Source organism: Phytophthora sojae, assembly GCF_000149755.1.
Source record: "Phytophthora sojae unplaced genomic scaffold PHYSOscaffold_5, whole genome shotgun sequence".
NCBI lineage: Eukaryota > Oomycota > Peronosporomycetes > Peronosporales > Peronosporaceae > Phytophthora > Phytophthora sojae.
The window spans coordinates 6,559,953-6,587,113 of NW_009258119.1; the positions used below are offsets into that span (position 1 = coordinate 6,559,953).

General features: G+C 53.0%; 10 protein-coding genes across 10 annotated transcripts; 7 read left to right on the forward strand and 3 right to left on the reverse strand.

The window, feature by feature from the left end:
- The first annotated feature begins 2,977 nt into the window (after window positions 1–2,977).
- On the forward strand, window positions 2,978–3,321 carry PHYSODRAFT_286478 (hypothetical protein). Its single transcript, XM_009531797.1, has 2 exons — window positions 2,978–3,040; window positions 3,111–3,321. Exons 1-2 carry the CDS (start codon window positions 2,988–2,990, stop codon window positions 3,220–3,222), a joined length of 165 nt encoding a protein of 54 aa, XP_009530092.1. The 5' UTR covers window positions 2,978–2,987; the 3' UTR covers window positions 3,223–3,321.
- On the reverse strand, window positions 3,310–4,753 carry PHYSODRAFT_545797 (hypothetical protein; the record flags this gene model as incomplete). The annotated part of the gene is made up of 2 exons (XM_009531798.1): window positions 3,310–4,415; window positions 4,556–4,753. The coding sequence occupies 2 exons, from the start codon at window positions 4,751–4,753 to the stop codon at window positions 3,513–3,515; spliced, it is 1,101 nt and encodes a 366-aa protein (XP_009530093.1). The 3' UTR covers window positions 3,310–3,512.
- A 540-nt stretch (window positions 4,754–5,293) lies between these two features.
- Window positions 5,294–6,976, forward strand: PHYSODRAFT_508598 (hypothetical protein; the record flags this gene model as incomplete). The annotated part of the gene is made up of 2 exons (XM_009531799.1): window positions 5,294–6,444; window positions 6,514–6,976. 2 exons carry the CDS (start codon window positions 5,294–5,296, stop codon window positions 6,974–6,976), a joined length of 1,614 nt encoding a protein of 537 aa, XP_009530094.1.
- A 729-nt stretch (window positions 6,977–7,705) lies between these two features.
- PHYSODRAFT_510233 (hypothetical protein) lies at window positions 7,706–9,034 on the forward strand (the record flags this gene model as incomplete). The annotated part of the gene is made up of 2 exons (XM_009531800.1): window positions 7,706–8,631; window positions 8,695–9,034. 2 exons carry the CDS (start codon window positions 7,706–7,708, stop codon window positions 9,032–9,034), a joined length of 1,266 nt encoding a protein of 421 aa, XP_009530095.1.
- A 92-nt stretch (window positions 9,035–9,126) lies between these two features.
- On the forward strand, window positions 9,127–10,142 carry PHYSODRAFT_316331 (hypothetical protein; the record flags this gene model as incomplete). The annotated part of the gene is made up of 3 exons (XM_009531801.1): window positions 9,127–9,517; window positions 9,636–10,072; window positions 10,125–10,142. The coding sequence occupies 3 exons, from the start codon at window positions 9,127–9,129 to the stop codon at window positions 10,140–10,142; spliced, it is 846 nt and encodes a 281-aa protein (XP_009530096.1).
- A 1,790-nt stretch (window positions 10,143–11,932) lies between these two features.
- PHYSODRAFT_334536 (hypothetical protein) lies at window positions 11,933–12,985 on the forward strand (the record flags this gene model as incomplete). The annotated part of the gene is made up of 2 exons (XM_009531802.1): window positions 11,933–12,091; window positions 12,167–12,985. 2 exons carry the CDS (start codon window positions 11,933–11,935, stop codon window positions 12,983–12,985), a joined length of 978 nt encoding a protein of 325 aa, XP_009530097.1.
- Window positions 12,986–16,712: 3,727 nt separating this feature from the next.
- On the reverse strand, window positions 16,713–19,456 carry PHYSODRAFT_450814 (hypothetical protein; the record flags this gene model as incomplete). The annotated part of the gene is made up of 3 exons (XM_009531803.1): window positions 16,713–17,673; window positions 17,830–18,886; window positions 18,979–19,456. Coding segments are annotated over 3 exons (2,496 nt in total), but the record flags the coding sequence as incomplete, so codon positions are not given.
- A 2,909-nt stretch (window positions 19,457–22,365) lies between these two features.
- On the forward strand, window positions 22,366–23,142 carry PHYSODRAFT_334539 (hypothetical protein; the record flags this gene model as incomplete). The annotated part of the gene is made up of 1 exon (XM_009531804.1): window positions 22,366–23,142. The coding sequence occupies one exon, from the start codon at window positions 22,366–22,368 to the stop codon at window positions 23,140–23,142; it is 777 nt and encodes a 258-aa protein (XP_009530099.1).
- A 203-nt stretch (window positions 23,143–23,345) lies between these two features.
- PHYSODRAFT_334540 (hypothetical protein) lies at window positions 23,346–24,083 on the forward strand (the record flags this gene model as incomplete). Its single annotated transcript, XM_009531805.1, has 1 exon — window positions 23,346–24,083. The coding sequence occupies one exon, from the start codon at window positions 23,346–23,348 to the stop codon at window positions 24,081–24,083; it is 738 nt and encodes a 245-aa protein (XP_009530100.1).
- A 1,314-nt stretch (window positions 24,084–25,397) lies between these two features.
- PHYSODRAFT_334541 (hypothetical protein) lies at window positions 25,398–25,697 on the reverse strand (the record flags this gene model as incomplete). The annotated part of the gene is made up of 1 exon (XM_009531806.1): window positions 25,398–25,697. One exon carries the CDS (start codon window positions 25,695–25,697, stop codon window positions 25,398–25,400), a length of 300 nt encoding a protein of 99 aa, XP_009530101.1.
- Window positions 25,698–27,161: the final 1,464 nt, after the last annotated feature.

Sequence of the window (27,161 nt, forward strand, 5' to 3'; positions counted from 1 at the left end):
TACCTTACGGTAATTTTGCGTAAAGTTCCAAAAATGACAAACAGTGCCGAAGACAAGTATCACTTTAATTTAAAGATAAAACAACCGGATCTTGCTTGCCATATTTGACAAAGTATCGTCGGAGCTACTTTGATAGTATACCCCCTCCAATTTGTATATCTTTCTAAATTTAACAAGTGTTCAATTCAATAGTATGCGTATACAAATCGGCGTTTTCCGTTAGATGTTGTGACGCTGTAGTGACAAAGTACAAATAGTCGACTGCTCTCTGTAAAAAAATACTTCAACTCATTATTGTTCTAATATTTGCTCCAGTACGAGTCGCGGGAGGTCTACATCTTGTCCCAACGTTGATGTAGACTGCAGCCCGGCACTTGCTTCGTCAAGACGCTTCACCAACTGTTCCAACTTGTGCCGCTCCTCCGACGTGCTCTCCTTGAACAGGTGCATGTCGCTAGCAGCCACGTTCGGGTGACGTTCCACATACTTCTTCCGAGACAGCTCCGTCACGTCCGAGATCGACTTCAGTAACGGGGTGACCACGTGTGTTGCAAGAGCGAAGTAAGGCCGCGCCTCGAATTCGCCGACGGTTTTGAACTCGCTTGAGATTCCACCATATATTATAGTCCGGCGTTGGGTGCTGGGGGGGGCTGGCGTTGCCTGTATGTGCCGCACCAACCGGACTGACTTCCGGTAGTGCCATTGTGAATTATGTTTGGTTCATCTGAGGTACGAGCCGGCGAAAACATGTTTGTTTGTTAAGTTGACCCTATCGTGTAATTCATGAATTACTACCCCGCGGATCCGTATCCATAAATCTTCACCTTCAGACTCAGGATACGTCAGTAATTCAATACGACTCACTCAACTGCTGGAGTCATAGACAGGAAGCTGTCCCATGCCTCCACCGTCTTCTTGTGCTTACGTTCCAGAAACTTACAAAACTGTTGTGGGTTCTCCACGCGGACGAACTTCTTCATCACGAGCGGGTCACCCGTCTCGGTAGCTCCTGCTTTCAACCGACTGAACACTCGATCTTTGCAGTATTCGTCGAAAACTTCCACGAAGACCTCGACCTAGACACGAAGAAAAAAATTAATCAGGTTGCTCAGACACAAGACTTACATCAATAGTGCCACACGCACCTCGTATCTTCCATCGATCGCTTGCTTTTTGTAATTGGTTACAGGGTACAAGCCAAAGAGGGGGAAGGCGCAGGAGATGCCATCGTAGTAGCCACGCATCTCGCGAGAGAGCGCAAGCCGATTGTTCGGATCTTGATCGTATTCGGCATATCCCGGCACCAAGTAGCACCACTCCGCCTTGCCATAAGGGGTGAAAAACCGCTCATCTTCGATCCGCTGACAGCGAAACTCGGCCGTCAAGTAATCCAGCAACCGGGTATCCAAGTCCAAAACCACCGACTGTTACGGGGAAGTAGTATCATCTTGCGGCGTGAACTGGTCGGCAAAAATGCGCTGAAAAGACTGCAACTTCGCAGACACCGCCTTCACGGCGCTCGTCACCTTACAGCCATTCAGGGGAGAACCAGGCAACATCCAATCCCCGTGAAGGACGGTTTCGAATCCTAACGCGTTCTCTCCTACAAACAACTCAGAGTTAGTTTATGTAAGTAATCCACCACGTATAGGACTATGCAGCAACAACATAGGAATGATCTCACTTGTATCGAACACTACGTGGATGTGCAGCGTGGCGTCTTGTTCGTACCAGAACGCTCTATCCTGTCCGTCACCCCGAAGTGCAGGATCATAGAAGCCGACACTCTGCGCCGCCGCAGCGTAAAGTCTGGCGCGAATCCCTATCATCTCGAGCGCGTTTTCGATTGCTGCCGTCACGAGCCACAGTTTCTTCGGAATTACCACCAGTACGTGAACTTGGCCCGAACGCGACTGGAAACCCGCCCCGAAGTAATCGTTGAGCACCTGCAAGGGGTGCATTTGCTCGAAAGCTTCTAGCTGTCCATCCACATCAAGTGTCAGGCGCCCGTATCCGTCGAACGCCGCTGTTGACAGTTCGGTATCAGCACTAAGCCACTCGTTGCTGCTTTTCTTCGCCAGGAAGAGCTGCAAGTCCATGGCACCGCATGTTATAGTTTCATCCTCTATCTTGACCTCTCTTCTCAAGCGCGCCACCCGCAGACTCAGGTCGATTAAGATGGATGAACAGAGCTTTGAACCGATGACCGCGAAGCCCACTTCGCCCGTCATCTTTCTCCGAAGAGGAAGGCAAGGCTAAACAAGTAGAGATTGATGGCTGAAGACACTGCCTCCCAATACATCAATCATCTGACTTTGATGCAGGTGAAACTCAGTTCGACTTCAAGCATGTTCCCGTCCAGAGCCATTTTATCCACATCACTTGGTTTTGTTGAACACGCTGGAGGTTGAGCTCGAGGAGCTGGAAAAGGATGACACCGATTCAATCATGACCACGAGCGTCACGATTAGCAAACTCACGCTGCAGAAGGTGTTCCCGCATCTGCGAGACGGTCTGTCATCGCCGGCGGAGAAACTCGTGGGACGGCGCATCGGCATGCGCGGATCGACACGCTTTATGAGTCAAGGGCGAATTCCGACATGCTGACTCCGATGCTGCGCCCGCTCGGGGGCGTCGAAGACGCGTCTTGAGTGTTCGCACACTTGCATTGGGTCCAAGACTCAGCAGGCTGGAGCTGTGTCGAGCTCCAGTTCAGGCAGTTCCTGCTCGAGCTTGAAGCTGTTGAGTTGCGCGCCGTAACGTCCTGCAACATGCCTTGCAGCAACTTTCCCACGATATTCCAGCCAATCACCTCGCGCTGCCGTTACGACGCTTTGAACAGCCACGCTAAAAAGATCGAAAATAGCGGACAGCCGGGCACTTGCTCACTTCCAGCACTCGCCGTACAGCTTCTGCTCCCAGCCAGACCGCCCAGCATGTCCGACGCCGCCACCAAGAAGCTCTCGGAGGAGATCGCGCGACTCGAGATGGACCTCAAGACGCTCGAAGCCTCCTGCACCACGTCCGAAGCGGCCAAGAAGTGAGTCCAGCGACCGTCCTTTGCTCCATAAATTCTCGATACATGCGCTTACGTTTGCGTGCTTGTCCAGAATCGCCGAATACTGCCAGAGCACGGCGGACCCGTTCCTCGGAGAGAACGACGGCGGCCCGAACCCGTGGCAGCAGAGCGGCCAAGGCGGCGGTAGCTGCACCATCCTATAGTGCTCAACAGCGTTAGGACTCGCAGCTTCTTTTCCAGCTTCTCCATCTATCTATTTGACCGCATTCGGACAAATACAACCTTGATTTCTGCTCCTCGCGATGCAAACTGGCAGTCTATATTATATACCTGAACGCCTCTCCGCTGCACGACTACTTACTGGGTGCTGCCGACTTCTTGCCGGACGGCTTGCCTCCCTTCTTGTCGGCGTTCAGAAACGCATCGCCCTTCTTGCCTTCGAAACCAGCGCGCTAGAATACACAGAAACAGCAACGTCAGTACACTTTGCTCCTTAGCTCATACAGCCAACAAGTTCTGTCTGTAGTTGACTTACCGGTCCTTTTCGGCCCTTCTTCTCGGCGGGCTTGGCGGCGTCCTTTTTGCCACGGCCAAGCGAGTTGGCCAGCTTCTTCTTCTGTCGCTCCTTCTTGGAGACCTCCAGCTTTGCAGTACGCTCCTTCCACTCCTTGGAGCTCTTCGCCTTGGCCTTCTCCTTCTTCTTCAGCTTGGCACGCAGCAGCTTCGGGTCGTCCATCACGACCTTACCCGCAGCCTGCTGAAGAGCCGTGTCCCAGCCCTTGGCCTTTGCCTTCTCCTTGCCCTCCTCCGTCTTCTTCAGCTCCTCCAGACGCTGAGCGTTGCGCTCAGCCTTCTTCAGCAGGTTTTGGATACCACGGACACTCTGGCCGTGGCGTGTCTTAGGCTTGTTGTCCTTCTCCGTGCCGTCGTCCAGCAGCAGACTACCGTACGAGATAGACGCAGCGTCTACCGTAGTCTCCGCCTGCTGCTTAGCCTGTGCCTCTCGCTCGGCCTTCGCCGCCGCCTCCTTCTCGCGCTTCTCAGCCTTGGCCTTGCTCTTGTTGACCGCCGTCTTGCGCTTCTTCAGCGCACGCTGCTCGGCCACCGCCTCGGCGCGGGACGGACGCTTCTTGCCCGTCTTCTCCTCAGCCTTACGCTGCTCGCGCATGGCCTGGATCTTGACTGCCAGACGGGCACGAAGACCCTCCAGGCCGCCCTCCTCCGTAGCCACGCTGGGCTTCACGGGCTTCACCTGCGCCTGCTGCTTCTCCTGCTGCTCGGCGGCCGCCGTGGCCTTCTGCCGCTCCTCGTTGCTCTGCTGCGCCGCCGGCGAGAACTTGGCGCGCTTCAGCAGGTTCTTCTTGCACGGCTCCTGCTGCTTCAGAGCCTGCACGTTCTGTGGACACCAACACAATACTGGGCGTCAGAATACGCTGCACACATCGTCCAGAGTTTGAGCCATTCTCGGGCATCTTCTCCAGTAGTTCTGTAACGCTATAGCAGCGCTGGGAGATCCTGTCCTGGGTGATGCCGCACCTTGTGGTACTTCTTGGGCGCCGACTTCTTCCAGTTCGCCTCGGCGTCCGTGGGGAAGTAGAAGGCCGCCGGGATGTTCTCCATAGTGTCGCAGAAGAACCGGTCGTGCGCCTGCAGCGTGCGAAGAGCCTCATCCTCGACCTGCGCGTCCTGCACGGCCGCCTGCAGCAGCCTACGCCCGAGCAGCATGGTCACCATCCAGCCAATGTCCAAATGTGTGGCGCTTTGACTGGCGCACAACCTCGGTGCCTTTCTATTGGATGAAATTTCAGAGAAGCAGGAGTGATTGTCGTTTGGTTTCCAATGAACCCTATTCGCTATTCCGCACTCGACGACACGTTGCCTCGACCGGATCGCGGGCAAGCGCTCGACGGCACGGACGAAGGCAGAATGGGGGTCTTCAGGACGCTGTGGGCATGGACCACCTTCACTACCGCCTCCTGCGCTGTATTTGTAAGTGGATCGCGGCTTTAATGAGCTTCTAAAGCGCTCTGTAGCCTCTGATACGTGTACAACGCTATCAGACCGACTAACGCTGTATTATCTCGTTGTGTGCTGCTGTATGTGAACGCTGTGATGGTGTTGCTCTGTTGTGTCTGTCTTGTAGTCCGTGTACATGGCGTACGTGGGTCGCCAGGTGCGTTGGGGGACTGGGCCAGAGGATCTCGCCTCTTGAAGTTGGTATACATAAAGTATACTTACTTGTGGTGTATACTGCTGCAACAGGTGCACCGGATCATGTACCCGACGTTCTCGGACAACCCGAACACGCTAGACCCGCTATGGGGGGAAGGCCAGCCGCTGGATGTGCTCTGCTACCTGTCGCCTCGATCGAAGTGGGACGCGGCCAGGGACTTTAGCGCGGGAGCCGTGCACGTGGGGGCCTTCAAGTCGCTCACGTTCGACTGGGACATCTCCAACTCCAGGCACCTGAACCTCAACATATCTCGCCAGACACTAGCAGAGCTGGCGAACGACAAGCGGACGGCTAATCAGCTGTGGGGCGCGCTGAAGGGCAACGCCTCCGTGTTCCTGCACGTGCACGTGACGCACGCTGGGTTTTCGCCAGACCCGAGGGACACGGAGAACTTCGACAAGTACAGAACCATCCACCAGGCTTTGAGTCTGGTGAAGTATGCACCAAGGCCTAACGCAAAGAACACAAGTTTACTGCTGGCTCCCGCTGAGCCACACGTGGGACTCAAGACGGATGCGAAGGAAGAAGAAGCTTCGACGATTTCGTATTGGAAACCCGCTGCTAGTGTGAGAATGGTGACGGACTTCACGCGGTATCCAGTGGAAGAGCTACCGGTTATGGTGTACCAGAACCTGCGCTACGTGCAGCACCCGATGGATCAGCGTTGGCGCTACTTGCCAGCGCTGTACGTGGATGATCTATCACAGACACAGGACAAGCTTGTTCCGCTGAACGCTACGATGAACGATGGTAACGGTGGAGACGTCGTCCTTCCTCTGCAGTTATCGTGGTCGCCACTGTCATTTGCGCGTTGGCAGATGCAGCTTACCTTTGCAACTGTCTTTGTTTCGCAGGAGCAAATGGGTGTGCCTTCGAGCGATTTAGATGCTCTCCGCTCGATGGTGACCGACACGCATCCTGTGCTCCTGGCTGTGACGATGAGTGTATCCCTGCTGCACCTGCTGTTCGACTGGCTGGCTTTCCGTCACGACGTGTCTTACTGGCGCGCTAAAGGAGATAATGTCGTCGGCGTTTCCCTACGCGCCATGGCAGCTGAACTGGGCTCGCAGTCCGTTGTCCTGCTATATCTTGTTGACCAGGAGTCGACGCTGCTCGTGACGGGTCCACAGTTTATCAGTGTCGTCCTGCTCGTTTGGAAAGTAACCAAGGTTTGGCGCGCTCAGCGTCGTCAGTTGGCTATCAAATCTAACGTTGATGCTGATGGAGCGTCGGAAAAGACGGAAAAGATGGACGAATACAGTCTGCGGTTGCTAGAGGAGACTCAACGAGCCGACTCCTTGGCCACATCACATATGCTGTTTATACTCGCGCCGCTGGCTGCTGGATACGCCGTCTACTCGCTTCTCTACGTGCCGCATGCTGGATTGTATGCCTGGCTACTGGAGTCGCTCACAACGACAGTTTACGCTTTGGGCTTCGTGTTCATGCTCCCGCAGCTGGTTATCAACTACCGCCTCAAATCCGTTGCCCATTTGCAGTGGCGACTGCTAGTCTACCGTGCGCTCAACACGTTCATCGACGACTTGTTCGCGTTCGTCATCAAGATGCCGACGCTGCACCGCATCTCGTGCTTCCGCGACGACATCGTGTTCGTCGTCTACCTGTATCAACGATGGATTTATCCTGTGGATACCCAGCGCCCTGGAGACGCTGCCGACGGCGCACCAGCAACGGAACCATTCTCCAAGCCCCACAGCGAATAAATCAACACTACGTGATTTTGCCAGCCCCAAAGTACTCATTGCGTTTGTCTTGCAACAATCGCACATCGCAAGTGGCGATGTCCATCGTGTTAGTCTGTTCCGGTAAGCGATGTACATGTACGAGGAAAGAGATATTTGGTGTCTGTTCACTGGATGCGATTCCAATTTCGCGACTCCTCAACCACAGATTCCGAGCGAGCAGGCGCGATCTTTCCGTGCTTCCAACAGTCTTGACCAGGATACCAGTCTTCAAATCGCCGAGTTCGCCGCAGGGCTGCAGACGCTGAGCAAGAAGTCAAGTGCACGAGCGCCAAGCTCGAAGTCGTTGGCGCAATGAAAATTGAGCTGTGTCTACTCGCGCTAGGAGGCGTCGTAGCACAGCTACCACCGGAGGGTCCTGAGAACCCCGACCTGACGCAGCCATCAGGCTCGAAGGCTGATTCGGCGGCTAGCTTTTCGGGCTCTTCAGGCGAATCTACGTGGACGACCGCCGGGTGGGCCTCGGGCTCTTCGGGAACCGGGAGCGACGCTTCCGCGGGCTACTCGAGTGGCTCCGACTGGGGGAATACCAATTGGGGCAGTGTTGGTGGGAGTGGCAGCGACTGGGACTGGTCATGGGGTGGCGACGCACGCTGGGACCCCAACAAGGAGCTCTGGCACTTTCGTCCGTCGTGGAACTGGGACTCGCCCTACCCGCCTGATGGCACGATCTACCCGCCTGATGGCACGATGTATATCGAGAACTGGGGGAACCCACCGACGCGTGAAGTTCCTTCTCGTCGGTCGTTCTACCTCGGGGCTGAGAACGGTGTGTCGCTTGCGGGGGCTACAGTGGAGGGTGGCCGTGCCGACTGCGGTTGGCGCGACTGGTGTGTTCACTTGACGTTCCACTCGTCGTATGGCGTGCTGTCGGATTTCGACGCCTTCGTGCTGGATCGTTACGACAGTGCTGACCGGATCTACGGCGATGGTTTGTGGTACGCTCTAGAGGATGAGGAAGGGTCTCCTCGAGCTTTCGCGCCGCTGGTGCTCGGTGGGTTTTCACCTGAAGAGCGTGCTGTACTCGGAAACATTTCTAGCTGGAGGGTGGAAGAGATGGCAAGGCGGTTCAACGAGAGCCGTGCCACAACGTGGACGCTGTACCCCGACTCGGACGAGATGGATGTGATCTTGAGCTTCAAGCAGCTCTACACGCTACTGCCCGGCTATCCCGATGGCAACGTGACTCGGAGCTCTCTTAACAGCGAGATCATCTCTGAATGGGGACCTGCTGATCAAGTGTTGCTTCGCGTGACAGCTAAACGTCAGGGGAGCGGTGCCACATCATCTATCATGCCGCGCGTACTCAACTTCACGGGCTCGCAGCTGTTCCAAGTCGATTATTTCTCGTCGCTTGAGTATCCGCAACACATTGGCGAAAATCTGACCGCTTCACCCAACGCGATGACGCTTGACGTCGTGTTCAGCCGACGCCGCTATGGCAGCGGACTCCCGTGGAATCCAGCCCGTCCAAGCGATGCGTGCGATGCCTGCAACCAACGAGTCATGAACCATCCGGTCGTGGCTCGATGTCTGCATGGCACCGTGCCGGAGCGTATCTTTCAAGATATCTACGAGCAGTCTGCAAGCGAGCAGATGGAATGGGATGGAGGTGAGTGGGCGCTCCATCGATCTTGAGCTACAGTCTGAACGACATGGTGGATGCGCTGGTTGCTAAGTGGGCAGACTAATGACGGCTCGTGGTCCTCGGGCTCAGGATTCCCAGATGCAGGTGATCGAAGGTCTTCATCGGGATCTGGCTATGGTGACGCAGGATTCGGATGGACCAGCCCCGGATTGGGGTCAAGCGGGGACTTCAGATACAATGACGCCAGATCTCGCTGGTCTTCTGAGCCAGTCTACCGATACGATGAGTCTGGTTCGCGTTGGTCTTCATGGGGATATCGAGACGATGGATCTGCTTCAAGATTTGGTGATGTCGCTGGTCTTCGTCCGGATCATCAGGCGGTCCAGACGTTGGGGACTGGCCTTCCGTCAGAGACTTGCGAACTGCGTTAGCGATTGCTCGCGAGACAGACGCTGGTATTCAGTGCTTTGTCGAGTCGAGGTGTCCTGTTGGGACTCGTAGCTTCGCTGAGGCAGCTGGCCGAATGGTTGTGTTGGAGCATGAAAGTGCTTTTGTACGCGTGAATTTCACTGAGCCAAGCTACACGTTTTACGTATGGATGGAGTTGGAGGGTCTTGGCCCTGAAACGGAGTTTAGGACGCCTGACCTGTCAAGTAATAACACCCCCGAGGAGATCGCTGAGTTGGTTGCTGGAGCTGTGCCCAATGCTAGTGAATATAATCTGGCTGTGGACGTGCGCAAGTTCGACAACTCGGAGCTGATTGCCTGGATAAATATGCTCAACGAGTGGATGGCCAACTACTACAAGTCGGGAGGATCCGAGTCTGAGGCATCCGCCGCCTGGGCAGCGTATTCTTCGTCAGCGGATGGCGGCAGCTCTTTTCAGTTCCCACCCGCTGGTGAAGCTTCAGGAAGTGACAATTACCTAATGTTGGGCAGCAGAGTGATAGCGTGGATGGTTCGTCTCCTGATCCTGGACAAGATGGTGGATCAGGCCGTTGGTGGTTTGGAGAGCCATTCCCAGTACCAGAGCCGTGCAGATCTCGTTCCGCAATGTCAGCGTCGTGCCAAGTATTATTGAAGTTATTGCGATTAGTGACGAGTCTATGGATGGCGATGGCAAGTCCAAGATTTCCTATGATTATCGTGGAAGTGAGCTTCGCTTCCAGCTTTCTCCACTGAACTTGACCAAGTTCGAGTATGTGCCTCCTCCGCCGTATGTGAACCTGACCTGGGACGAAAATATCCCTGACTGCCCCGATCTCTACTGGAACGGAAGCTCAATCTGGAACGGCTCTGACATTTGGAGTATCTGCAGCGAGTGTGAAGATGCATTCGCTGCCTGCGACAGTAGCATCTCCTGCAGCATTGGTGTGCGAGGTTTCTTGGAAGGGGCTCTGTCACCGAGCCGTTTTAACGCGTACGAAATGTCGACTGAGATGGACAATTACAATCGTCGGCCGTGGGGTGTCGACTTCGGACCCCAACTACGCCAGTCGGCATCATTTTTCACCGCTGAAGGCTATGACCTACTCATGAATTTCATGGTCTGTCTCAAGAAACCCGATTGCACCCTCGATTTGCCTCGGCAGGCGTACAACTATTCCCAGGGCGAATATATTACGGTGGAGCCGACACAATTGGAGGTCATTCCCGCAGAAAGCGTGTTTGTGGTGCCGACTACTACAACAGGAGACTTGGAAAACATTGTCATGAAGTTTCGAGGCAAGGAATATGTGCTCGAGTGGGCGAACTCGACTGAAGAGAAGTATGGGAGCTCCGTCCGTGCATTTGTTGCTAACGTAATGAGCGACTACAATGAAGACAGCATTTGGACGCGGAACCCGTCGCAGAACGCTTGGGTGGATGTGGACTATGAATCTGACTACTACAGAGATGGAGAATATCTCGGTCACCTTTTCAGACTTACGTTCGCAGATAACTTCTTCATCGATGCCGAGCAGCCTCGGTTTAGGCCCGTGTCTTCCGATACCTACGACGAGCTGAACTCGAGTAATTGGAAAGTGAACGCATACGCGTACCGCAACTTGTACGACGAGGGCATTTGGGATGGATATCCCTTGGTTACTTGGCGAAAGCTCGCGAATTGTCTTTCTGATCTGGGCTACAATTCTTCCGACTTCAGCAGACCTCTTGTTTACGGTGACGTCGCCGCGGAAGATATCAACATTGGCCACCAATGCTTGGATGCGTGGACGCAGTGCATTTCAAACCCATCCTGCGCAGACGCCATGCGCCAGAACGTGATCTATTCCATGTTGTACCCCATTGTGTACTCCAATGAGCCTGATCAGCGATCGTCGATGGACTTTACGGCAAGCCTAGCTTGGTGGCGAGAAAGTGCTGACCCTGAAGTGTACGCAAATGTACTTGAGTTCCTGTCGTGCCTGAGCAAGGAAGCTTGTCCTGTCGGGTACGCGTTTCCTTCGGATCCTTCGGCATCTCTTGTGCCAGTCATTACCGAGCTTGTGAGTCATTTCGCGGTGAATATGCCCTTGGACAGGGCGATAGTTGCGTACGCCAAGGGCGATTCCTTTGAGTTCGTGCCTGGCAGTACGCCAACAAGTGATATGGAAAGCTGGCTACAGGCAGCATCAAACTATACGTCCGATGTGAAGGTGCAGTCGACATTGACGAATGACAGCTGGGTCCGCTTCGAGGTCACCTACTACCCGGCAGTAGCGGCAATTCCAACCTTCTACTTTACAGACGACGATACTTTTTTGACGCTGGAGGGCTCCATGACTTTTGCGTCGCTGCAGCTCAGTTCCAATCGCGTTCAATACGGGCAAAGTATGTCTATCTCGCTGCTCGAGTCCTGGTTTTCGGCTTGACGCGGTGCCAAAACGATATGGACTGCAACGCATCGGCAAGAGATGTATTGGTTCCGCTGTTGCGCAACGCCACGCTTCCTGTCCTAACGAGCACGCAGGGCACTGGACAAACACAAGTAAGACTCGACCTCAGCTCGGTACTTTTGTCGTTGGAAAACGATGCATTCCAGTCTCGAGAGGGCTGGCTGGCTTTCGCGCACTTGCTTCGCTCCATTTCCTCATGCGGTTGTGAGGTGGGATTCGGCTATTGGGGTGGGTCGCGCTACCTCGAGCCTACTCGAGTTCGTATCGAGTCCGACTCCGTTAGCGTAAGCGTGCGGCTTTACCCGAACACCCAACTGGATGTCTGGTTCAATGGCAATATTTTCTCTTACTCACCTGATGGAGCAAGCTCACCCGATGATGCCGCTAACAATTTCCTGAACTGGTTTACAACGACGGCGAACTCGGAGCCCTTTTATCTGGTTGTGGATCATGTCGACACAACTGTCGCAGTCGGCCACGGTCACGATGAAGCTGTACGAGGTTTACGATGTGGACAGCGAAAGTCAGCCCCTCGTGAACCCCAACTGGATACCCAACTTCGTTGTTACGTCGGACGATGTATCTGTTGTGCCACCCGCTGAAGTGATCGTCACGCCATAGAAAATCTACCTTGAGTCTGTGGACCGCTATCCCGTATTTGACAGGCTTCTGGACTTGCTAGAGTACGGAGCAGTATCCGGTGAAGTGCCCTCTAGTTCGAGTGGGTCTTGGGGATCGTCCACGAATGGCAACTGGGCATGGTCAGCGAGTGGCTCCGACGCTGCAGGGGCGTTTTCTGGAGACGCGTGCGCTAGGTGTGCCGACCTCCGACAGGCCTGCTTTGATGACATGGAGTGTCAGTCAGCTATCGGTGATTATCTGCTGCCAACTCTAGAGACTATGAGCTCCTGGGACACCCCTGACGGGTTTTCGTACGATATGTCTAGCCGGATTCTGAGTAACGTTTTCGGTCAGATGCAGTCGTCGGGGCCCAAGGGGAAGTTGTTCGCGCTGCTCACCTGTAGCGCAACAGAGTGGGCCTCGACAGCAAGTCAAGAAGGAGTATTCTGTGCCCAGCTGCAGGCTCATACAGAATACCCCGACGTCAACGTGTCCCTCGAGATTATCCCGGCATTCAGCGTGTTCCCCATCAGCCAAGGCCAGGGAAGAACCATTAACACGCCCCCAGGCAATCTGCTGTATCCCGCTGGCACCCCCATGTACTACACCGACAACGGCAATGCTGCAGAGCTGGCCGACTTCTTGGAGAACCAAATTCTTGGCGGATACGACAACTCGGGCGTAAGGGTAAAGGTCTCTGCTGATTTGAACTCGGGGATGTGCAACATCATTTACGACGGGTTGACAGCCCCCTCAACGCCATATATCGAAGGCGAAGCGAGCTCTTCCACAACGCAGTTCAAGTTCTTCGGTTCGACACCTGACTTGGTGGGCATATTCAGACCGTGGATGCAGTGGCTTGACCCCACACTGTCCAAGTAAATCTCAAGCTTTTTAAGTGTTGCGTCGTGACCAAGTTGAGTGCGGAGGTGGGTAAGTTACCCATCATGTGACAATGCTACGAGGAGAAGGTAAGTAGCAGGGAGGATCTAGTTTTGCAGCATTTCATTCAATCCATTATCGTTATCTTTTCATCCACTTTCAGCTTTGTAAGCAATTGGCATTCGACTTTACAGGCAACACAAGCACTATCAACGTGTACAATGAATAGAAGGCGACATCAAAGCTGATCAGCATCCATTTCGTAGTCGGCTTCGTCCGAGCTTGAGTCCCCATCTTCGAACGAGCCGCTACTGGCGGAGCTAGGTGCCGAGAGTCGCTCAGTCAGCACCTCCTGCAGGTGGTTCACGTACTCGAAGCTTGTCTTGCAGTCCAGCGAGCAAAATCGCCCGGGGCTGCTAGCAGTTCCAGACCCAGAAGCGAAGAACAAGCGCTCGCAGTTCGTACAGTGTGCTTGTCGTTGCCGCCAAGAAGCGTCGCAGCAATCGCCCCCAACGGATTCTTCTCCTCGAGGCTGCCGAGCTGTTGTGCGCCCAAGTGCCGAGGAGATGGTCCGGTCCCTCCAGGAATGATAATGTTGGCGCTGGCGTGGCGAACGAAGTTTGGTGAAGTGGCCGTGGGTGCTGCCGACTCCGACCACGACTTGGGTCGGCTCTCTTCTGTAGGGCATTTCCGAGTGAACACCATGCGCTTGGCGAAGCTTGGGCGGCGTGGGAGTGGGAGATCTTTGGCGGGACTCGGATGGAGCTGAGGCCGGCAGTGGCTGAGCTCTTGGTTGTGTCGCTCTGGGTGTAGTGTGGTAGTCATGGCCGTAGATGTTGGTGGGCAGACCAGTGGTCGCTTCAAGGCAAAGTGAAGAATGATCACCGACGCGGGTTGATCGTACGAGGGCTTTCGCTGAAGTAACCCGCCATCTCCCCCTTGTCCCGGCAGAATACGCTGTCTGCAGACTGTCGCCGCCTCTCAAGGGGATGAAAATGCATTGTGTCTCCGAGCGAGACGAGGAGTACACCTCGCGAGTATGCGGCTCAAATATGTTCACAGCGGTATTTAGCAACACTTGCAGCGATCGTGTTGTCCAGCAATCTGCGCTCCGTGTCAGATACTGACTCACGACACTACACCTTTGCCAATCCAAGTTGGCAGTAGTGTAAGGCAAAGCCAAGAGTCCCGTAAATACGAAAAATATTTTTTTCAAAAATTTATTTTCGAGGATTAGTACAGACCAATGTGGATTTAGTCCACAGCAAACATCTAAGTTCCATACTCCATGGACTCGCTACGAATAGCAGCGGCGACAGACCTTGCGTCCGCTTACAGTACAGGTTGTAGTAGTTGGTCTCGTCATAATACACGATAAAAGCACCGTTCCGCTCATGCTTCAGCAACGCATCGTTCATTCTTTACCAAAACCTGTATGAGAGCGTCATGGCCTCGCTGAAGGCGTATCAATTTGCGCCATAATCGACCAAGCTGAGCTGAAGATGACCAATATGACTTGTCTAGCTGCAGGCTGCATTTTTTACATGTCAATTTGCTCAATACTCAATCACTTAGCCGAAGATGCCCAACCTCGTGTCTCTCGCCAAACCAACCAGCTCAACTCGACAGTGACACGAGCATTGTTCGTTTGAATTAGGCTTTCTTTACCTGCGTTGAAGCGCCCACTTCCAAGGACTTGGCACATTAACGTTTCTCATTCCGCAATTTACCCTCAAGTTAAAAGGTCAAGATCAGCGCACCATGCATCTCTCCTTCGTTCCGCTAGCTCTCTCGTCTGATCGTTAGCACACAACATAGTACTAAATGAGCACAGTATACCTTACCTGCAAACTGAATGAAATAGCTCTCTCGTTGCTGGCGTCAACGCAGCCATTGGACGCTGACCAGGGTGTTATTCCCGGGCAGCCTGCTTCGCAGCCGCAGTAGATGCCCATGTTAGTATCAACTAGAGAGTTCGGCTGGTAGTGCTCTTTTAAAATCCATAATCATTACTCCCCATCGGTAGGATAAGAAGGATGGCGCGCCTACCGGTAGCCTCAACTTTAAAACTAAATGTTGCTCGAGTGAACGCTGTTCAAACGTCCTACCGACATTCATACGAAAGAGGAGATAACAGCGAGTTTGGCATTTACTTCCGCATCGAATTTGACCAAGGTAAGATGGTAAAACCCCAAGTAGAAAATTGGGCTTTCGACAAATCTAGGCACACCACGATTTGAGAAATTTTGCCATTTAGGTCCTGAAAACGCGTCATTAATGCCCGGGATGGCAACGAATAGCGAGTAATAAGGCAGGGGTGCACTCTAGTAGCCGTGAATAGTGTTCATTGCCCCAATTGTCGAGAAACCTCTTCATTTGGCTTGAAATTACAGCTTTTGGTAGGCTTACTTTGCTCCCCAGTAACTAATGTGCACAGAAGAATCTTGCCATCATGTTTAGCTAGTTAGAGAGAGGAAATGACGTACAAGAAGGATACGAAATATTTCAAGCAGAACAATGATGCCGGTGGCAATACCTCAAAGTATTTGTCTGGGCTACCTAGTTTTACTTTTTGAACCGTCTATTCATGCTCCTGTCAGCCTCCGCAGGAGCTCGGAATACGAATCGAGCCTACATCTCATGCATTATAACTGCCTGACTACACTTCTAAACCTCTAGCGCTTTAGTTTTGCTGAGTTCGCCGCTACTCGCAGTTAGAAGCTATCATCCAAGTCTACACGGCGCAAGTGCCTTAGATCGATACACCCCCACGTCTCCGCCTGCACTTTGTACTGTCTATGATGGACATATGTCGCACTATACAAACTTTCATATTAAAACTAATCTTTACGCGCCTACTAGTAGGATTGTACCCATGCTACTGGTATGCTTTCGACCTGGGGAGAAGAGATTAAAAGAATTAAAAACAACACAACTTTGGGATTTACTCAATTGTTATCCGTTATCATCGTCCATGAAACTATTCGCCGACCTGTGTACAGACAACGACTTACAAAGCCGGCAGACACAAAAAGCCGGCAGACGAAGTCAAGCAAAGCTTAACATAAGCAAACCAGCCAATCAGATTCAATCAAATGACTTCATCTTTGTATACCATCTGGTTTTGTGTACTTTATATGCTTTCTTGTGTACTTTATGCAACACGCCGTGTGTTTTATGACAGTCTTACAGATTTGACGGGAGGGAATTTATCGTTGTTTTTATATAGGAGGATGACATTAAGCATGCCGGCTTTGTAAGTCGTTGTCTGTACCCTCCCGGAGCAACGCTCCGGGTTGCCTATTGTTCCTTTCTCGACTGAACACACTTGTGATCTTGAAGACCCGTTTGGGCCGCTTCGCACGGCACGACAGTAGTCGAAGAGGCTAATGTTGTGGAGGGAAGGGCCTTGAAAGAATGTGGTAGACTTCTGATAAAACCACGCAGCGACTCGGTCGAAGGTGTTCCAAGCACCGCACGTACAATCACCGAGAACCACCGCTTGTACTATGTAGTAGGCTGCACTACTGAACAACAGACACAGACGCTCGTTTTCAAAGACTTTTGGTTATTTTGTTAGTTTACTCTTCAACTGGTAGTAGTTGATATGCACCGATAAAAATGTACAGGCAAATATGGGGGTGCATCGCGTCACGTACTCGGTTGCATTCCATCAGATCGCTGCAGCCGTGGTGGAGTGGCAATAGGCGAGCTGATGCTGCTGTCGAGGTGGGTGCTGCATACGTCGAATATGGCTGGCACTTGCGTCCGCGTTCTCTTCGCCCTCGAGCAAAACACGAACATTCTTCAAGCGCTGTTCGAGCGCGCGCAGGAAATTGTTCACGTTCTTCTGGTCTTCTACCGCCAACGCACCGATGCGTGACCCATTCGCGCCTGGTGTATCCATGAGTAAGCTCTCTAGCAGGAGCAGTGCTTGCAGGTAGTGGTCATGCGCTGCGCGTGTTTGCCCCAAGACTTCACGAATGGCACCTTGGCGTCCAATTCTAAGCGCGTGTGCATACAACAACTCTTCTTGTGATGCGATAGGGCGGGTCGAACTCCGAAGGCGTGCAGTACGTGCCATACGCGCCTTGCATTGCTCCGCACGATCCAAAAAGTGTGTCAGCTGCTCCGATAGAAACGCCATCGACACCTTTCGACTGGTTTCGCTCCAACTGGATGGGGCCCCTGATGACGAACCAGATGATCCCATCGAGCCTCGAGACTGAGCGAAAGCTGCGTCCTGTCGTAAATACAGCACAACGTGCTGTACGAGACGAAGGCACTTCACGTACAATGCCAATGCCTCGGCAGCGCACACATACTGGCGGTCAGCGGTGCGCTTATCATCATCGTCATCATCATCGTCGCATTCGTCATCATCACCAAGCGCGTTGCTCACTCCGATTGACGAAGCTAACGACGAGCTCATCGAAAAGACGGTCGAGAAGTTGACGCCACTAGCACGCTTTCCGCCAGAGGTCGACAACGACGAGTTCTCTGCAACAGTCTGTTGTGGCGACCAGCCTTCCCCTGTCGGCTCACTTGTGTGCTCGGTCTCTGAGACAGCATCCCCAGCAGCGCTTAAAGTCCAGAGCTGATCTGCGATTGGTGCGATTGCTTGCGTACGCAGCACCACAATGTCGATGAGCTGTTGGCCGTACTCGCGAGAAAAGGTTTCTCCAGCACTCGTATTCCCACAACTGAAGGTAGACGTCCTTGTCGGCGCATCTGCTGGGGCAGTGGCATTAGGTTCGGTGCTTCCAACCTCTCCAGGGCCGACGGGTCGACCAGCAGGTCCAGCAGTGACGGATCGTTCGGATAGGCCATCTACCAGCACGTACTCACCACTGCTGTCCAACGCATGACCCCCACCAGCATTTTTCTTTGTTGGCGCCATAGCCTCCGTATTGCTTGATGGAGTGGTAGCAGGAATCTTGATACGAGACGACCCCGTGAGCGAATGGTGCTGCTGTTGAAGCGCTGCAGCTCCAGGAGGCGACTCTGGGAGCTGCTTGAATGGGTTAATCCTTGGGCTTGGACTAGGACTGGGCAGTACATGTGGGCTCATCTGCGGGCTGAGCTTTGGACTCACACCTGAACCTGCAGCAGCTCCGCTGCCACTGGATGTGGCACGACGACTGCGCGCCAGCCGTGATGACGACGACCGACGCAGAGCCCCAGATCCGGAACTCGCGCTAGCAAAGGCAGTCTCCATCACCTCCAGGTTCCCACTGCGAGATTGCCGCATCATTCCGGACGGAGCCGTACTTGCAAACCGCGAGCTTGAGGTGGACGAGTCATGAGAAACTGAGAACGCGCGAGACCGACGGTCACTTCCCGAGCCTCGACGAGGCGTGGTCGAAGGGGTTGAACTTCCAGTCTCCAGCTCGTGTTCAGCTACTGTTCTGCTGCTGCCCGCAGTTGAAAAGCCCCATCGCCCCGAAAGTCCCTGATCGTCTTCTTCCTCCTCTTCTCGAATGCTAGCAGTCGTCGACAGGTTCGACGAGCGACGCACAGCTTCAGCCTCTTCAACCTGCTCGGGTAACGGCTGCAGATCCACAAACGGATCGGAGAAAAATTCGGCAAATCCGAGTCGCAGCGCCGGCTTTCGCTGCAGCAAAGCCACCAGCAGGTGTCGACATTCTCTGGAAAGCTGCAGCGATGGCGGAAACCGCAGCGGCTGGCGCTCGATATTGGCCAGAAGCTGCACGTGGTTCGCTCCGCCGTAGGGCGGGCGGCCCGCCACCATCTCGAAGAGGATGGTGCCCACAGACCAAAGGTCGGCCTTGGCGTCGTACTTCTGGAACTTCAAGATCTCGGGCGCCATGTACAGCGGCGACCCGCACAGCGTCTCCGCCATGGACGTCGTGGCTAAGTGTCTTGCAAACCCAAAGTCCGCTGCATCAGCACCAGCATTAAAACATAATACCGTGTGTTAGTCTACAATAAAAATAATAAAATAAACAATAAGTAAAATATTCCGCACGCACCGATTTTGAGCGCCGAGGTGGGCGAGTCCTCGACGAGCAGCAGGTTCTGCGGCTTGAGGTCTCGGTGGATGAGGTTGTGCTGCCAGAGGCACTGCATGCCCTTGGCCAGCTCGCGCAGGAAGTGCCTGGCCACGTCCTCGCTCAGCAGCTTGGCGCGGTCGCCACCCTCCTGCGCGCGGCGCCGCATGTACTGCTGCAGGTCGCCGCCGGCGCAGTACTCGAGCATGAGGTACATGTGCTTGTCCGTCTTCTTGATGTCGTAGAGCTTGACGACGTTCGGGTGGTCGATCTGGCGCATGATGGCGATCTCCATCTCGAGGTTGGCCAGCAGCTTGCCGTTGAGCTTGTGCAGCGACAGCGCCTTGATGGCCACGGGCGTCTTGCTCGTCTTGTGGTAGCCCTTGTACACCACGGCGAACGAGCCGCTGCCGAGCTTGCTCGTCACCACGTACTCGCCGATGGACGCGCGCCCCGCCATGGCCTGCTCCAAGAGTGCGCAATCAAGAGTGATGGTCGCTCTCAACCCAGGCGAAGCGGAGGAAAAAACTGCGACTGAGCGAGTGCGGAATCGGTAATGTGACTGTTTTTCTCTTCTCGCCGCCATGTTGAAAGTGGTGTGGCGCACGTAACAGAGGGTAGGGCAGAACGGTCGACGCGTGGGGGGCGCCGACCAATCACACGCGCGCTGGGTGACGTCGCAGGCTGACGGAGTTTTCCTGTGGCTGCTGAGACCGACGTTGAAGCCTGGCCATCACGGCTCAGGCGTTTTCCGGCAGGCTTGACTTGCTGCAACTGCTGCAACTCGGCCATGCACTGCAAGAGGGGGAGGGAAGCAGCATGAGGAAGGCAACTAGCACGAGATGGTGCGCCAGTATTTTGTTCTCTTCTCTGTGTGTGTGAAATCTAGAACCGCCCCAAGCGGCATTTCGCTGCTCTACATACAAACACGAAGTGTGCCGCGGATAGAAACGGCGCAGTGTTGAAGTGCCGGTTTAACGGAGACTTGCCTCTAGCATCGAGCTACCGTACCGACTGGGCAATTGCCCCCATGTTCTCCGCAGAAGCAATGGTTGGCTGCCAGAAGCTCGCGGTGGATGATGGTGCCCCAGGAGGCAATGAGTGTGTCGGCTCCATGTTGGACGAAAGCGGCGCGGAAAGCGCGAGAAGCAGGTGAACGCTGCTGCGGGGCCAACGCAACGCGGACGTGAATCTGGCGCCAGATTCACGTTGCTGCTGTCGTTCCTGGCAAGCTCCCCGCGGTTATTCTCGTGGATTGTTGCTCAAGAGAGGTACAGCATGTACCAATTCAAAAATCCCATGCGGTCTGAAGGCGGTAGCGCGAAACTCGCCCGAGCGCAACAAGTTATATCACCCATACAGCAATTCTTGTTGGTGATACATGGGTTGAACACTGTTCAATGAACACTCCAAGAAAATAATAAATTCTCCATGTTAGCACCAACTCATCGATCCTATCTATTGCGTTATCCACTGGAACGTCGGGGATCCAAGGGATTTCTCAAACAATCGGGACACCAATCCCAGGCTTCCTAGCAGGTCCAACATCGGCGTCAAGAAATCCGACTCGCTGTGATGCTTGGCACACAATGGTAGACGGCGTCCCACTCAAAACGCGTCCAGCCACGTAGAATAACTCGCTGGTGTAGATGCTTGGATGTGTACGTGGGCATTTCTTCATCGCACACGTGTGGGAATACATTCCGCAGTGTTTGCTCCGTTATGATGCTGGTTGTAGTGGTGGCGAGGACGGCCTCTCCACCGGCTTTCCTTAGCTCTTCGATGTCGACCACGATGTCTTCGAACCACTGCAATAAATCTGGAGAATGTGCCCTTCTCCTCGACCAAAATTGAAGGCCACATCTGGTGCAATGTACGAGCGCATACGAGCAAACAGGTCTCTCATCGGCTTGGCTTTTGTCGAAGTCGATTGAAGGCCGTAACGAAACACGTTGAAGTACGCTCCACACGTTCTCGAGTGTCGGCACAGTGGTGCAGAGGGCGCCACGCCTCCGTTCAAGCTGTTCAACGACTCCCCTGAGACGCTTTGTGTGGCAACTCCTCTTCAGCAACCGAGACGTTGAGCTCTTCCTGCGTCACCCCGCTGCCGAAAGGAAACTCACCGGGAAGAGCGAACAAGTACGCGGAAATCGAAGCGCTTTTACTTCTCGGCGAAAAGATCCAACGGCAGCGATGGAGAGATGGCCACAGGAGATACCGGAAGAACCAGGACCACAGCATCAGAAATCTCGAGAAAGAAGTTCCTGCGAGGGTTCAATTGGGGCCATGATGCCACTCGGGTAAGGTTTTAAACAGGTCTTATGCAGGTCTGGTCCTGTTTTGATCCTACGACATCTAAACGAGACCGAACGGGAAATAAGTATGATTTCCCCGGTGGTCTCGTTTGGATGCCGAGACCCAAATGGTATCACTACGAAACACGCTAATTTTAGACCCTCTTCACTTTGATATATAATATCGTGATATTTAGTAGTAGTAGTAGATGATATAGCTTAGTATTTTGGGGCTAGTTGACTTAGAGTACTGCTGGGGATTATAATTTGGTTCACAACATGTCTGAAATTCGGTACATGTCCGTGTGGTAGACGAATATTGCATAACAACAACGGAAACGGTGTCCTAAAGGTAGAATTGGTCAATATAGGATAATTTCTAGATCAATGTATCTTCCTCGTACGTTTAGTAACGAGGACCTTTAAGTTTACGAAGCTATTACTATCGTTTGAAAAGGCGGTTGAAAAAGGTTATGCAAAGGCAACGACGACAATGGAGGGGCTAGCCACCCCTTTAGCGGCGCCCGGTAAAGCGGTAGTCGCCATTTGATCAGAGCTGGCCCCTTCATCCGATGTTTGTTATATTCAAATCACCGTTAGTTTGCTGAGAGTACTAAGTGTACCGGACTGAAGACTGGATCTCAAAATCTCGATCTAAATCGTAGTTTGGGCCATTCCAAGTTTAGACTTACAGAGGTGGTCTATGTAACAGGGTGCTACCCTTAGAACATCCCAAGATTTTTAATATTATTGCATGGTGGAACTATTCCATCAAAACTCGGCCTTATTGTCTATTTCAAATCTTCAGACTATTTATTCCCAACATCATGAGATTGTCCAGGGTTGGGAGTTGTATATCGACACTGAAAAGACAAAAACGGAAAACTTTCTATAGTGAAGGCTTCCTATAGGCTGGATTTCTGAACATTCTCAAGCACTATGCGATTGAACAGGGAGCTCCAAATTTTTCTCTAACGGTGTGAGTTTGTGTTCAATCGGATTTTTTTCTGACAACCCACCAGCTCTTCGCCTTCGCCGCCTCCACCCTACAACCCCTGCTCTGCGTCAAGTCGTGATGCCAACCACCACCGCATCAACTCCGACCTCTTCAAGCCACCGCAGCGACGGTGAATTCGACCAGCAGTGGGAATTTGGCTTCAATTCGGATCGTGGAGGAGCGTCGGTGAGCGACAGTGATGCTGACAGCGATGCTGGCTATCTCTCTCCTGTTTATGGGGATCGAGAACCCTGTTTCAGCAGTGATGGCGACAGCGATGATGAAGACTCGCCGACTGGGACTCCCCCGCGAGATATTGAAGTTGACGATGACTCGGTCTCCAGCGGTGGCTCAAGCGTGTCCCCTCAAGGGGATGTGACCAGGCTGCCCGGCGGACTTGTTCTCGGTTCTTCCCGCTATGACATGGACGACAGCGAAGCCAGCAGCAGTTTGGACGACTCTGACGCATACGACCCTGAAATGGAGACTGTTAGCAGTGAGGACGAAGGCGACGAGCGCGCAGTTCAACCTTCTGCGTCAGGGCGTCAAGGGCATGCGGGAATCGACCTCGTCGCGACAGCGCATCGCACCGTCATCCAACTCAACGGCCATCAGTACACGAAAGCCCGAGAGTCCTCGCGCAAGATTTCCTTCCGGTGCAGCTTTTACCGACGTACTCCGGGGTGCAAAGGGAAAGTCGACTACAGTTTTGCGCGAGATGTGTTCTACAATTTTACACCACACACTTGTGAAGGGACGGGCCAAGCTCCAAGCCAATACGTTGACGTCACCGAGGAAATGAAGGCCGAGGTTGATCGATTGTCGATTCTGCACCTTTCACACACGGCGCAATAGATTTGATTGGCGGTCCGCGAGCCGTTTTTGTCAGAGACGACAGCGCGGTTGTTCAAGGACTGACACTACATCAAGTCCGGCAACGTGTGTACCGCACGAGACGGGTTCATTTCGGTGGAAACGTGCATGGAATGGTCGAGGTTGCACCGCAGAGCCTGGTTCAAGGGACTACATTGAATTTTTTCCAGTTCCACCACGTCTTTATGGAGAGCGAGCGGCTACAGCGTGTGCTGGGTTGGGCGGACCCTCGACTGCTGGAGTTACTTCGGTATCTGGGCTCGCAGATGTTCGTCGACGGAACTTTCCGGTGCGTCCCGAGGTCGTTCTACCAGTGTGTCGTGTTAATGGTGAGCGACGCAGCAAGTGGCGTGTTTGTGCCTTCCGTTTACACTCTTACGACTGGCAAAACCCATCAACTATACCAAAAGTTGATGCGGTTCATGAATGACTGCACGGGTAGTCGCCTTCAACCTGGGAGTGTCGTCTGCGACTTCGAGGCAGCGCTGATCGATTCAGTGACCGACCAGTTTCCGCACGCCAGGGTCATCGGATGCTTGTTTCACTTCAAGCAAGTGATCCGACGACGCATGATGAAGTTGCGTATCCGACCCCAGGAGATCTCGATTGCGATGGAAGTCGGCGTGTTGGACATGCTAACCGTGATCGTACCTGCTCATGTCGATCCCCACGGAATCAACTATGTCTCCGAGTTGATTATGTCTCGCTGCCGTACCGAAGAGATTGAGTACTCGGCGGTTGAGTGGGATCGTTTCTGGAAGTACTTTCGTCGCACATGGATCAACATTTTTCCAGTCGATGTGTGGAATGTTTATGGCATGGATTTGGGAGTGGTAAGCCGAACCAACAACCCCCTGGAGCGGTTCAACCGGGAACTCAATGCAGCCATCTGTGACGGGGTGTCGATCCCTAAATTCGGGTGAATGCACCTGAACCTGGGAAGTCCCCATGATGTGGAGCTTGGTGATACTGGATGATTTGGAGTCTTCTATAAAAACAAGGGTAATGTCTGCGAATGGACGCTGAATCCCGGAATATAGATCAATGGGGGCGAGTTGATCCCGTTCCATGAAGTGCAACGGAATGCGAGCGATCCTCCCCAGTATATCAAAGTACGGCGGAACTCGACTCTGGCTTACAACCTGGGAGCTGAGGCACTTCTCAGATTCCCCGTTGTTTTCCCGGAATAACGATTCCCAGACTTCGCGTTCCCAGACTTACCTCCCACAAAATTCCAAGAACGACCTCGGCTTGAGGCGTTCCGAGGCTCCAAACCCAAGAACACTTGGTTTCACTATGGCATCTTCCAAGATCCTAGGTGTACCCAACAACTCCGAGAAGGTATCCAGTTTGGCGACCCTTCAAGGCCAGACCAACACTCCGCAAAAAGATCGCAGTCTCCGAAGGGTCGCTTAGGAAAGATTTCGTCTGCATGTGACCTTCAACCAAACAGAGTTCGTTTTGCTTCGAAGGGCACAAGTGCTTCTTTCACAGCCTGGAAGGCCGTTCTCCACGACAAAATTCAAAGTACTTTAGGTAAGTGATCCACTGCTTCGGCCTGGAGGTGATCATATCTATTCCATATCTGTATATTTGGCGGATTGCAGACCGTCTTTGTTGTATATTTGCGGTCTATTGGGCCTATGTCGAACTGAAGAAGTTGGCGAGAGGGTAGATCGTTTCCTCTCTCCGAGAGGTGGTGCGCGTCCCCAAGATTGATCAAGTGTCTTGGATTTGGACCAGTTGACTTGTATTTTGGCCTTAGCCTTGGGCCTAGAGAAAGAAGAGAGGGCAAAGAAGTATTTGTGTGATTGTATAACGTGTATAACTCTATTTGGGTTGGATTGTTCTAGCGTTAGCCCGGCGTAGCTGTCTGATTCACGGGGTCGATACTAACCTCCTGGTAAAAAGAACCGCTACCCAAGGGATACACATCGTGCGCCTGACCAACAGCGTGTACTGGACCACACAGACCCTGTGCCAGCCGAGACGGATCCAAAGCTCTAGTAGCCTGAGGTCTGTCAAGGAGGGCCTATAACTGTTTTCTGGGAGAAAACACCGCATCGCCTCGTCACACATCGCTGCGCCACACCCAAGCATCCTCGCTTTCGTATCGACAATCTACACATTATCGCGGCGGTACGTGCAACTGCTTGGCGATATCTCTAATCACAGAGCTGTTGCCCCAGCTCACGAGGAGATCGAGTTGCCAGTTGCGGTCGACTTGACATCGCGTGTTAACGCTGCGCGCCGTGAAGCCAGTAGGTCGTCGAACTCACGAACCAGTCGCGCTGGTCGTGCTGCTTCAACTCGCGGTGGTCGTACAGCTTCAACTCGCGGTGGTCGTACAGCTTCAACTCGCGGTGGTCGTACAGCTTCAACTCGCGGTGGTCGTAAAGCTTCAACTCGAGGTGGCAGGGCAACTTCAACTCGTGGTGGCAGGGCAGCTTCAACTCGTGGTGGCAGGGCAGCTTCAACTCGTGGTGGCAGGGCAACTTCAACTCGCGGTGGCAGGGGTGATCATGGAGGTCTAGCATCGATGCGTTCCCAGGAAGCCCAAGTGGATAGACCAAGTCGGACGGCCCGGGCAGCTAGAGTCGAGCGACGTACAAGCCGGGTTACCCGCAGCATGACTGACAATTAACGGTTGACAGCAGGTTGAAGGCCCTGACACGGTTTGTTTTTTATGCAATTTCCCCTCCAATACATAATACATCTAATTTCCGTTTACGTATACAATTATAGAGTTTTTAAAAAACCCTGTTTTGTTAGGATCTTTTTTAGGTCCCATTTGGAGGCTAATTTTTTTTCGGTCCTGTTTTGGTCCTACGGACCAAAAAGACCAGACCTGCATAAGACCTGTTTAAAAATCTTCCGCCACTCGGCCGGCTTGGGCGATTGACGTCGCCAGCATTCGTATCCATGACGAAAACACTTCTTCAACGCTCGGTGTGGATCAAAACGTTGCCGATGATATTGTCGCTAAGTTGACCACTGTTCGGTGGACGGAGCACGCTAGCACTGCTACATGGAGTACTCATGCTACGTGTAACGAGTCTTTTCAACGCCAAACGTAGTTTGAGCTCGGTTGGCTGTGCTACCCTGCGAATTGATAGGATGACGGGACGTGAACTAAACATCATGTGAAACCATTGGCGGGAACCCGGGTTCCCGAAAATGATACCGACCAAATCGCGAATTATTTATTTAATTTTCGGCACCATATTGGTACCGTTGGGGCAAGTTAAACCATCAAACTCGATGAAAGAGTTCCCACTAATCTGTCACCGGTACTGAGTAGACCTGAATAACGTACCTTACCATGTCAAAGTCCACCTTACGTGAGCAGGAGGATAGCAATGTGGCCGGAAAGCCCTCTACCGCTGTACCAGGCAAGAGTCTGGATTTTCATGAGAGACACAGGACGGGAGCAAAGACGAATTCACCTTCCGTTTCTCTACCGAGCTTAAGCTACGTTCAACGTAGGTCATAGAACAACACTCCAATTCATTTGATCATACATGGGTACCGGTAGTTTTGGGGAAACCGGGGTCCCGATGGGTACCCGGGTTCCCGCCAATTGTTTCATGTGGTAAACTTGTGCTTGAGATCAGCGTCTGTATTGAGTCGTATCTACCGTACCCCACAATTTTCCGCAACCAATAAGGTGCAACGCAATGCAATCTTGTGGGGTACCTCCTCAGCTCATTTTCGCGCTAATTTTCCTGAAAAAGGCCAAACCAGAATACAAAGACACTGTCATGGACCCTATCGATACTGTCTGAAGCGTTCTTAAAGACTACAAGTCTATGGAAAATTCACCATGACGACTTGATACTAAGAAACTCTAGTAAAATTAAACGAGATCACTTTGATCTACTACTACTAACTTGAGCCGGATACAAGTTGCCTCGCGTGCTTGTTCACACCACCCGTCGATCGTTAAACGTCTCAGTCTGCCGAGTCACCAGAAACTTGCTTCAGGGCAAAAAGGATTTACT

What these genes read in the sequence shown, in the direction of transcription:
- PHYSODRAFT_286478 (XM_009531797.1), top strand. Translation starts at nt 2,988, where the DNA reads ATGGACCTCAAGACGCTCGAAGCCTCCTGCACCACGTCCGAAGCGGCC. An exon ending in ACGTCCGAAGCGGCCAAGAA is followed by an intron (nt 3,041 to 3,110) that starts GTGAGTCCAGCG and finishes GTGCTTGTCCAG; the next exon opens with AATCGCCGAATACTGCCAGA.